This window comes from Ambystoma mexicanum, chromosome 5p, assembly GCF_040938575.1.
Source record: "Ambystoma mexicanum isolate Mex_15411 chromosome 5p, UKY_AmexF1_1, whole genome shotgun sequence".
In the NCBI taxonomy this organism is placed as follows: Eukaryota; Metazoa; Chordata; class Amphibia; order Caudata; family Ambystomatidae; genus Ambystoma; species Ambystoma mexicanum.
This window is the reverse complement of record NC_090930.1, coordinates 910,854,604-910,866,670: the sequence shown is the minus strand read 5'-3', so window position 1 is coordinate 910,866,670 and position 12,067 is coordinate 910,854,604. Positions and strand designations below refer to the sequence as shown.

Here is a 12,067-nt window from a genome sequence, read left to right as displayed (position 1 = left end):
TAGCCGCTTCGGATAAAGGCAACCTGGGATGATGCAGGCATGCAGCACACAGCGTGCTGTGGCGGATTAGCAATGCAACACACAGGCAGACTAAAACCAAAGCAGTGTGGGCATCCGGGGCAAAGCGGCCTACACGGAAGGAAGTTCTACCGAACGGGGAGGTTGTTTTTCTGTTGGGAACCAGTTTTTGAATAGTTACAAGGGGTGAGTTGTTGAGATAATGTGATACGAATTGTGGCCAAGGTGAAGCTGGGGAGAGGAGTTGGAGGGCAGCCTCCAGCACTGCTTGGTGTGGAGGGAAGGCGAGTTGCCCAGGCTTGCAAAGGGCTAGTCATTTCTCTCTTGTGAACCCGTGAATATTAATGAAGGGAGAGTTTTGTATATAACGGGACGCAAATTGTGGTTTAGGTAAGACAGGGGTGAGAAGTCTGAGGGCAGCTCTCTGCACTATGGGATGTAGGGGCAAGGAAAGTTGGCCAGGTGTGGTACAGTCATCAGGGAGCAGGCTGCTGCCGATTTCAAGGGAGATGTAACTTGCAGATTTGTTGCCGGGCATCCATTTGCACCTTTAGGCTCTTGGGGCGTGTCTGCATATGGGCACGTACGGTGCTCAGCTTCCTTCATCGCAATTCTGAGTGAGGCCTTGGGAGCCTTTATATTCCCTTTATATTCCCAGTTCAACCCAGGGGAAGACAGGAGTCACAAACGTGTGCAGGATCGCCCCCCCAAACTCCCCGGGGGGCACGAATGACACTGGCGGGCTGCATTACAAACTCTCATCCCATACACCCACCTGCCAGTATGCAGGTCAGGGGGTTAGCGGTACAGCACTCTCTCAAGCTACCGTTCTTAATCGCCTAATTCACAAGAGTGTAAGTTCCCCAAAGTGATGGTGGTGAATGATGGCAGGGCTTGTGATGCCGGGGCGATAAGCTTTCTGCATTACAATTGCAGTGCAGGGTCGGGTGCTTTCACGGGATGCCGGTACCTATATAGAACTGCAGTACAGGAGTGAGCGCTCGCTTTGACGCCTGTGCAGAACCAGTTGACACAGGTTCAGAGCCCGGCAGGGCCAAACTCAGCAGTTCAGTAATAATACTGATTGCCAGCACACAAAGGTGGTTGGTCGGGAATGGCAAGGCATTGCAAATTTGGAGGACATAAGAGTGAGTGTACCTAAGTGAATAGGGCTAATCAGGGGATGTAAAAAGCGTAGAGGTGAGGATAGCTCAGGAGGAGCAGGTTGGCCTTGGAAGCAAGACGACACAGAGCAACATAGGTTTGATCCCATGCTAGCGCTGGAAAACCTCGGGGTATTAAGCGCATTACAAAAAACCTATCCTCCTACCAACGTTCCAAATGATATAAAGCAGGTTAGGAGAGGAGGGGTGAATAGGCCGGCGAGGCAATAAGGGCACGGAGGTAGATGGATACCCTTGTAGGCAACCCTATCTGGGCAGGGCATACCCTACAAAGCAGATTGTCCAGGTTGGGTCATGGTGGGGTACCTTATCACTGCAGGGCCTGGTAGTTGCAAGGGCATTGATGCGGGGGAGAGGGCTCAGGCTAACCATTGGGCTGCAGAAGTGGCCACGAAAGTAACTAATACACAACGCAATTTATGGGGGCTTGCGCACGTGGGTCAGTTCGGTGGAATCAATATAACACCAGTAGTGTGTGGCAAAAGGTGGGATAAGTTTTGAGCCAAAAGACAAGTCAGTAGGTACAGTAGCTTCATGTATAGACTCCACTACTCGGAAGTCGGACCAGCGCCTCTTGGGAGCCTAAAAACGGCAGGGGCGTCTGGTGGTGGCAACGAGGGCTCCGCTTCCTCGAACAAAATGGCTTTCTCTCAGCCCGAAAACACCTGCAGGGGCAGGGAGGTATCAGGCGCAGAGGGTTGAGAGAGTTCTGTCTACGAAGGAGATGGTTGGGCAAGGAACGGAGTCGGACCAGCGCCTCTTGGGAGCCTAAAACGGCAGGGGCGTCTGGTGGTGGCAACGAGGGCTCCGCTTCCTCGAACAAAGGGCGCTCTCTCAGCCCACAAACACCTGCCGGAGCAGGGGGGTATCAGGCGCAGAGGGTTGAGAAAGTGGTGTCTACGAAGGAGATGGTTGGACAAGGCAAGGAACGGAGTCGGATCAGCGCCTCTTGGGAGCCTAAAACGGCAGGGGCGTCTGGTGGTGGCAACGAGGGCTCCGCTTCCTCGAACAAAGGGCGCTCTCTCAGCCCAAAACACCTGCAGGGGCAGGTGGGTATCAGGCATGGAGGGCTGAGAGAGTTGTGTCAACGAAGGAGATGGTTGAGCAAGGAACGGAGTCGGACCAGCGCCTCTTGGGAGCCTAAAACGGCAGGGGCGTCGGGTGGTGGCAACGAGGGCTCCGCTTCCTCGAACAAATTGCGCTCTCTCAGCCCAAAACACCTGCAGGGGCAGGTGGGTATCAGGCATGGAGGGTTGAGAGAGTTGTGTCTCCAAAGGAGATGGGGTACACAGAACTTCTAGAGCTACTAAAGAGGAAAAGGGGGAGCCATGGTGGGCGGTAACCCACCTTTGGCGGGGCGGTGTTGTGGCGACCAATGATAAGAGACAGACTCCGAATGAGCCATTGCTAAACTGGAAGGGGCTTCGCTGGTTCTGGACAGCGCCTCCTGGGAGCCTAAACGGCGGGGGTGTCTGGCAGTAGCAATGAGGGCTCAGCTTTCCCCCAGCAAACGGCGCTCCCCCAGTCCGCAAATACCTGCAGGGGCAGGCGGTTCTCAGACTCAAAGGTCTTGGGGGAGTTGAGCCTACGATGGACATGGAAAAAAGGGGGAAGCAGGATGGGGAGCAGTCGCCACACCTTTGGAGCTATTTTCAATATCTGTTTGCTGTGGTTGTATATATGTGAAAATAAATCTGCGGCCTTGTTATGCCAAACAAAAGGAAAATGTCTCATGCAGCACCTTACTGGAGGGGAAGGAAAAAGGGGCTTGCAAGAATGAGATATTGGTGATGCATATGGCATAGCAAATGGACAAATGCCCAGGTTATGAAGGTGACGACGGAAAAGCCAAAGGAAAATGGAGGAGGCACCCCGATAACCGGGGCAGGGGCCTTCCTCCTTCCGCTCTCTCTTCCCTCCCCCCCTCGGGGGCAGGGGAGAGGGCAGGAAGAGTCCAAAAGAAGCGCCAAGCGCGCCAAAAGCCCGCGAAGGGCCAACAATGGAAAGGGGAGGAGCAAGGGATTCATAAGCAGCAGGCGCCCGGCACAGGAGCACTTGCAGCTCTTCCAGCAACCGGGCGCCTGCTGACCAGGAGAGGATTTCGTTTTCCCACCCACCCACCCTACAAGAGGAGCAGCGACGGCAGAGCCGGGACGTCGTTGTCGCAGGACGTCGGAGCGGTGTTGTGGCGACCAATGATAAGAGACAGACTCCGAATGAGCCATTGCTAAACTGGAAGGGGCTTCGCTCGTTCTGGACAGCGCCTCCTGGGAGCCTAAACGGCGGGGGTGTCTGGCAGTAGCAATGAGGGCTCAGCTTCCCCCCAGCAAACGGCGCTCCCCCAGTCCGCAAATACCTGCAGGGGCAGGCGGTTCTCAGACTCAAAGGTCTTGGGGGAGTTGAGCCTACAATGGACATGGAAAAAAGGGGGAAGCAGGATGGGGAGCAGTCGCCACACCTTTGGAGCTATTTTCAATATCTGTTTGCTGTGGTTGTATATATGTGAAAATAAATCTGCGGCCTTGTTATGCCAAAGAAAAGGAAAATGTCTCATGCAGCACCTTACTGGAGGGGAAGGAAAAAGGGGCTTGCAAGAATGAGATATTGGTGATGCATATGGCATAGCAAATAGACAAATGCCCAGGTTATGGGCCTGAATCCATTTAATTCAAGGCGGCGTTTTGTAAATGGGTGACAAAGATGTCTATGGACACTTATTGCACTGAGGAGGAGATACTCCTGGAATGGAAGAGGCAGCCTCCGAAGTAACACTGATTATGCGACGAAGGCGGCTGCGTGGAGGTGCTGCGTGACTCGCGAGGCTTCGCTAATTAACGAGAGGGGAAATCTGTCTCTTGTGGCACAGTTACGGCTACTGCAAATGCAACCAAACGCTCTGTAGCACAATGAGGCGTTATGCTTAATTCATTGCAATGGCTTACATGTTTGGCCGATCTTCGCCTACCCTTATCATGTGCAAGAATGACTAGTTTGTGTTTTCTGATGCACCTGAAGAGACGCGTGAAATGCCTGCATGCTGAAAATTGATTATTAATTTTTAAATGAAGTGTAAACCTGAAAATGCCCTTTCCATTCTCGTTTGACAATTTCTGATGCAGACCGAAAGCGAGATAATGAGAAAACGACGGGGGCACGGTCTGTCTGGCTAGCGGCCACCCAGTGCGAGCACGTGTGCTCATTCCACACGGAAAGCAGACCCACGCATCCTAAGGGGGGAAAAATAACGAGGCACTTCAAACATCGTGATTTCTCCCTGGGTCTATTAGGGAGAAGTGAGTGTGGGTTTGGCGTGCGTGCGCGTATGTGTGTGCGTGCGTGTGTGCGGATATGCGAGTGTTTCAGGACATGTCTCCATGCCTGCAGCTAAGTGTTCACTGACTGTGGCAAGGGGTGGTGGGAGGGCACAGCAGACTCGCGCTTGGTCGTGTTGTCAAATCTGTTTTCTTCTTGTTAAGCAGCTCAGAGTGGAGAGACGTGTCTGGCTTCCCAAGCACCGACTGCGCATGTGCGAGCCAGGCAGAGCTCGGGGAAATGCTCGTGGATGTCGGAAGGGAATCACCCTGTCTCTCGCTCCTTCACCACCCCCCTACCCCCTTTCCTGTCTCTATTCCTTATGCCCTATCTTTCTCTGCCTGATTCTTCCCCACCCCTCTCGCCTACCTCTTTCCTCTTCTCTCTTTTGCCTCCTTTTTTTCTACTATTCCCAAACCATCCGGACTGTCTTCCTCGTTTTTAGTGTTGCTTGCACCTTTGGAGAGAAGCAAAGGTAGGATGCCAGCAGGAGCACTGTGGCTGCCCTCCTCTGCGTACCTCAAGGCAGGATCGCCTGTTGACTATTAAACATTGCTTGCTTGGATGCTACTGGGCGTGATTAAAAGACAATCACCACCACCGCAGGGGAGTTACGTGGACATGGCATCGTGATCTCCCCCTCCAGCTGTTCCTGACCTCATAGGGTTTTGCGGTCTTGTTGTTGTTTTTTTGGTACTAGTGACCTGGATGCTCTCTTGGCAATTCTCATGATCGTAGGAGAGGGGCGCCGAAGAACCATACCGGGCTTATGAATGGCCCTGACATGGAGGAAATACCGTTTCAGAAAGTCAGGACGAGGAGGAAGAAGTGCCACTGCTCCCCGGGCCCCCCTCTGGACGCAATAGCCTGCGAGGACGAGTTTGACTGCAAGGAGCTGGAGTCGCTCTTTCAGAATTACAACTTGAAGCTCGAGCAGACGTCCACGCTGAAAGCGCTGGCCGTGCTCATCATCATGACGGCCACGCTGGCTCTGGTGGAGCTCCTGTCCGGCCCCAGCTTGACCATCTCCAAGGGCTCGCACCCGGTGCACTGCATCATCTTCGTCTCCCTGTTCATCGTCACCAACGTGAAGTACCTGCAGGTCACGCAGCTCCAGCAGATCGTCAAGCTCACGCTCCTCTTCAGCTTCACTTTTTCTTTCCTCTGCTGCCCCTTTTCGCTGGGCACTTATGGCCTGGAGCCCCCCACCACGCCCGAGCAGGGGCTCTGGCAGCTCATGCTGGTGACCTTCGTCTCTTACTCCCTTTTGCCCGTACGGACGCTGCTGGCCGTCGTCTTCGGCCTCATGGTGTCCGTGTCGCACCTCATCGTCACAGCCACCTCTGTCAGTGCCAGGAGGTCGAGTCTCTGCAGGACGGTAAGTGGATCGGCGTGTGCCGGTGCCAGGTGTGCGCCTATGCTGTGGTTATGGCGGCGAGTGAGCATGTAGCCGTATAGCAAGGTCACTGTTACACGTGTGCAACTTCTGTTAAGCAATGGCGTTTTCCTTCATTCATTCGCCTGTGAGTGCACATAGCGTGCCATGCGAGGGGAATCCCTGCTTGAAGCAGCAAATACGTTAAACGCACCCTTCACCGGAGACGTGATACGCTCGGGAGGGAATTCGAATGCATTGAGGAGGATGGCAGTCCTACTGTTTGGGAAAATACGAAGACGCACGCTTACCGCATCTAACATTACACTTGCCTTACGCCACTGCCAGAACAGCAGGAAGCAGTGTTCGCCTCTATATGGAGTTAAACGCAAATACAAAAGAATGAACAGGTGTGCTGGCGCGTGTGTCCGAATGTGTGCGTGCGTCTGCGCGTGCCTGTATGTGTGTGCGTGAGTGTGTAAAGCAGCCCACGGATTTGGGAAAGCTGCTCCGTGTTGCGACGTTCACGTGCTGTCAGAGGAAACCCCACCTGCTACTGGGCACACCTTAAGGAACTCCTCTGGCAAACTGATGCCCGGTCTTCCTTTCACGGCGTTGCTCGCTGTGAACTTGTCACGCGTAACAGCACCGCTGCGCCCCCTCCTCTCGGCGCGCACAGTATCTCCCGGAAAGTTGTAATCCTTCCTTGCTTACACTCTGCGGCTTCGTTGATGCTATTTTTACATTAACCCTGCCACTAATTCTAAGCATGTTGGCAGCAGTGATTACATTACATTAGGGTTTAATTGGAGGGGGTTGTGCGAGCTGGGACTTACTGTACAGGAGGGAGGCGGGGCTGCGGACGGGAGGCAGGGCAGGTTTTCTCTGTGCTGCTCACTCAGGTGTGCAGTGGCACAGGGGGGCCTCAGGAAGGTCATGTGACCACAGCTCGCGGTTAGGGGTAGCTACAGAGCCACATCAGGGCTGATGGCAGCTTCGAAGCTGGGGCCTCTGTGCTGGCAGCCTGAAACATACTGTGTCTTTGCTTTCTTTGGAAACTTAAGTAAATAGCCAAGGACAGAGGCAGGCACAGCAATGACTGATATTTTTTGGTGACAATGTGAGATGGACATTGGCATCTGAATGCCAAACCCCCACAGAGCCCCCCTCAGTTACTCTGTCAACCTGAAGGCACCTCCAATAAAATAACTACATTGACAAATGAAGTAAACCATTGTCATAACATATTATTTAAACTGCAGGTCAGGGATGTCTGTTTAATTTGTGTGGGGTAGTTCCTTTTAAGTACATCATCAAAGTGCTGCATGTAGAAATACAATTAAAAAAAAGCTTAATTAGAAGGGTCTATTTGGTGCATGTGTTATGTTTATGAAGATAAAACAGAGGGGATTTAACAATGCCATTGGGTAGTCCCATTCCAGTTGGGATGACGAGCCAGTCCTGGCTTTTAGGCTGCCAACACTTTCTGCTACTTGCAACCCGGTATTGTTAGTGGAAAATAACAATACACGTATTGTACATGGATGTAAAATGATGTGAACTAAACGCTAGGACTTACAAAGAAACTCCGACCAGGGAGGGAACATCTTCAAAGCTATCTTTCTGCATATTTGACAGAAATAAGTTGGTGGGAAAGTTGGCTGGAGTCAGTGTTACTTCTACTACTATGATATTATAGGTTATTTATAATGCGCTTAATACCCAGAGGTTTCTAAGCACTGATCCGGGGATCAAACCTGTGTTTCTCAGTGTCATTTTGCTTCCAAGGCGAGCTATCCTCCCGCAACTGGGTGTTTGCATTTCCTTAATTAGCAGTTACTTCACCTGTAAGGTAACCCTCCACTACATTCAATGTATTGACTTTTGAGCGATGATGGCTAACTGAGCCCTCCCTCCATAACACATTTCAGGTGCAATTTAATGATTTCCAATTAGCCTAAGATTATGTACTTTTGGTGAAGGCCATTTTGACTACTTCCCCAGGTTGTTAGAGCGTCCTCACTGATAGACTGGTTGAGAAGTCAAGCGGGAGAACAGATGGGAGGTATAGCAACATGCTTGTGCTCAGACGGGAGTGAGGGCAGATAATTCATGGGTACCAAACATAACCAGAGGAGGGAAAATATCCTAACCTTGCATCTTGGCTCCCCACTCTCCAAAACACAAAACCCATACATGGCGGTCTACCTCACCACACCACAAAGCCTATACCAATGCATGCCAATACACCTTATTCTGGTTGGGAGATGCCCGTCCTGTTCTGGTTTTTTTTCTTTGCATTCTGAGACTTGCAGTCCAGGATTACCAATTATAAATTCAGAACTTCAACTCAATGAATGATAAAGTCAAACCCAGGACCATGCAACTTTCGCCGCAATTCAATGCATTTATTTATAGGGTGCCAGTCACAACACAAGCTTTGCTTCGTGGGGCCCCAAAAAGAAAGGGTGAGGAGGGTTGTGCATAGACCGAGGGGATTTTCAAATAGAAAGGTCTTTCAAAGTTATTGGGATATTCAGACTGATGGACGTGTGAGGGTGAAGGAGAAAAGGTGAATTACAATAGGCTGGCTGGCATTCGACAAGTGCAAGAGATACAAAAGTAATCAACTTAATGAAGTGCATTAAACTTGCAAGCCTAGCCTCAGACAAGTAGACGGGGAGGAGTGTTCTCCCATGGTTGTCTCAGTTTAAACATGGCAGGGTAGAAACAGTGACACATCAGGTGGGGTTACAGTTGCTCAGATGGCCTCTTAACAGAAATGGCAACCTGAGAGTAGACCAGGCTGAACAGATGGTTGTCAAACATCTTTCTGAGTTGCCATTCCTCTATACACCTAGCCCTACAGGGCATTCCACGTTTGACACATATAGCAAAGTGAGAAAATTATTTGCATCGGATCACACACCTTATGGAAGAGCTGAAGCCTGAATTTCAGCCCAGTCTGCACTTATTCAAACACAAATGTTCTCACATCTACCTATTACAAATATGTCGTTTATTTAATGGAGATAACACTAAAAGTACAAAAATCACACTATAAACCAACCTGACAAGTATATATTAATTCTTCTTATAAAATCTTAGGTTGTGCAAACTGAATGCAAAAGTAGTTTATGTTCACCTATCTGAGTTGAATACTACAAGTTTGAGAATGCAAAGTAATGCCACCCTAAAATGCCTTTTGTTTTTGCAACTGTACTTTCAAGATTACAGGTACAGGGCAGGTATAGGACACCAAAATAAAACGGTGGCAGTCAAAAGTGGCACAGTTTGACACAGATGTACAGCTATTTGTTCTGTGTGATGTAAACAACAGAAGCGATTACGAAAAAGCAAACAGTTTTGTTGCTCTCCTGAAACATCCAGACAACTATGAATTAAACTAGATTGTTTAAAAAAGCGAGAGGAGGTATTTTGTGATTCAATATCATTGTATTGGAAGAAGGCACGTGGTGGTTTCGCTGGGAAGGGTGCAGTTGGAACGCATGTGACCATTGCGTTCTTATCAGCTATGATTCACACTTGACACACAATGATTGGCTACCTGCTTGCCCGTCTCCTGGTGAGCACACACATACCTTCATCAAAATGGTCCGTTGGTGATGGAAGTTCTGCGAAAGGGATTGGTAGGGTCTACTCTGCATAACTCCTAACATGGGTAGTCATCCACCCCAGTACTTCCAAATCTTCTTGACAACCATTTTTCATTTATAAATAATTGATGCAAAAATGGAAGGAAATTCATGTGGTTGAAAAAGAGGCAAGAGGAAGGGATTGATGTCCATTCCCTATTTAAACCATCACCCCCTTTGACACATTTTTCTGCCCTTTTCGTACTCCTACTGCCCCAGCTGATCAGGAGGGCTATGCCCCTCGCAGGCTTTTACAAGCTTCGGTGCTTCTGACCCCTCAGCCCAATCAATCTGTCTGGATAAGCCTACACCAGTCCCTACTGCTGCTCTGGCAAGGCCCTGGTCCCCCGCCATGTTATGCCAATGGCCCCGTAATGCCGCCTGCTTCGGCTGGGCCATTCCCTTTTCGTGTTAGCATTACCCCAAGGCAGCCTTGCTCCCTTCCACTCTTACCAGCACGATTCCCATCGTCAGTAAAGGAAGGTTCCAGGCAGTCCCGCAGGAGGCACACGCTGTGCTGGGGGCGGGACCAAAAGTCAGACAGACACTACACAGCGCTGGCCAGGTAAAATTAATATTTCTCTTTTTTCTACATTAATCTGAGGGACATGGCCAGTATTTTGTCTTGTGGGTATTATTTAAATGCTCACAAATAGAGGCAAGCTCAAGGCAGTCAAGTTACCCGACCTTGCCTAAACCCACCCATCTTGCACATCTGTGCTAGGGCCTCTGAGATTGTGCTTGCCTAGGGTAATTTGCATGCCAGGATCATGGCATCTGACTTGCACGATCTCGGGTAGGCTGGCATTTCAGGCGCACAAAGTTAGCCTTCCAGTGTTCTGGAGAGATTTCCAGGTGCTTTGAGAGGGACGCTGAGAGAGAAAATGTGGAGGGAGGGGGAATGATCTTGTTGGCAAATGCTGCTGCTCCTGCCCCTGTAGCTTTGTGCAGTTGCATGGTAATGCTGCCACATTGACTCAAGGCTGCAGTGATGGGAATACCTGTAACATATGCGGACATGCTGGATTTGGTCAAGTAAGCCAACAGCTGATAATGCCTCTGCCTGACCCTAAAATGGTGCCAGAAAATCCAGCATATTCACAGCTTAATGTGCTTTTTCAAAGATGTGTTGGATCTTAAATACTGCTGCGAAATATAGCTTCATTAGTCTAGACACAAGGGACTGGTAAAACAAGGCAACATGCACCATTTGGTTAAACGAAAACTCTGCCCCTTCCCCTGTCCACTGGATTCTGTCGGGCGCCCTACCCCGTCTCAAGCTCCAATCTTTAAATGTCACAAGACCCCCATTTTTTATAATCCTGGATCCGCCACTGCAGGTCTGCACCTCCTGGTTCTCAATTGTTTTCACGAAGACCCCTTTTCTAAATTGCCGTAACATGCCTTTGCGACTTGTTTCCTTTTTATCTAAAAATAAAAGTCTTAGGTACAGCATTTGGAAAACTGTGAAAGGAAACGGTGCCTGCACCGCTGGTTCGTTGATCGCCGTTCTTACGAGCCGGGATTCACAGGCAACGGTTCTTTTTTTGGATTTGTAATGTTCCGCTTTGAAATGAGAGTTTATGCGTGGCACATCGCAACATATATCCAAATGCTGGCTTGCCGAGGACCCTGAACTCGTTTGCATTGCACCGCGGAGAGAGGCTTGCTTTTCGAATGCGTCTATGCTCGCGCAGAAGGGCTTTCCCGTGGTTATGTCACGCCGCAGTGGCATTAGCTCTGATGAAGTGATTTCCGGCGTCTTGCGTGGAAGAGGTTGGGTCATGTCAGTGTGCGTGATGCCGGTATTCCTTGATATATGGCATGGCCGGCCCCTGTAAATACCTTCGGGGGCTGCGCAATGAATCCATCTGTCAGGCTTTATCCTCATTTGATCTGAGAGAGGGCCCCTCTGAGAGCAGCCTACACCGTACATCAGACGCTGCATTTTAGGACAGCCCCTTCTGACCCCCCCCCCCCACACACACACCACTCCACTGTAACCAGTTCTACGTCGCTTGGGAAACAGAGGCTGTCTCCGGCCCTACACTGCTGGGTTTAATAGACGGAAACTTGGATGTTGTAGCTGCGATTGTACGACGTGGTTTGAAATAAAAAAAGAGCAGTGTGTGCGGAAAATAAAAAAAAAGAGCAGTGTGTGCGGAGGTCGTGTTGTTTTTGGAAATGGGAGCACACACACAGCCACCTGTTATAGATAACACCAACGTGTATTCAGCAGGCTGTTGCCATGCACGCTCCTCCCTATGCTGTAGTGGGTTGCTGTATGCCCATCCGATCCTATAAACACCCCCAGCACACAAGACACTACTTCCACACCACCTCTTGGATGTCTTGACAGGTAGTCCGCTGCATTGTTGTTCCCCAGGTGATACACCAGCGAGTCCCCATACTCCAGGAGTGCCAGAATCCACCATGCAATGCGGGCCGGCGGCTTCAATGACGACCTGGCTGAAATTGGGAGCAGAGGCTTGTGGTCTGTCACCACAGTCACTGGCCGGCCA

The 12,067-nt window shown here is 50.4% G+C and overlaps 1 protein-coding gene across 2 annotated transcripts in view; it reads left to right on the top strand.

The window, feature by feature from the left end:
* Nucleotides 1–4,639: 4,639 nt before the first annotated feature.
* The window catches only part of ADCY1 (adenylate cyclase 1), a 2,048,432-nt gene continuing 2,041,004 nt past the window's right edge, over nt 4,640–12,067 (top strand). Inside the window, exon 1 of one of the 2 annotated variants that reach the window (XM_069613341.1) lies at nt 4,640–5,892. In XM_069613341.1, the coding sequence (XP_069469442.1) occupies nt 5,284–5,892 (609 nt within the window). In that variant the 5' untranslated portion in view covers nt 4,640–5,283. The remainder of the gene's footprint in view (nt 5,893–12,067) is intronic. The other variant, XM_069613342.1, reaches the window with a different exon arrangement.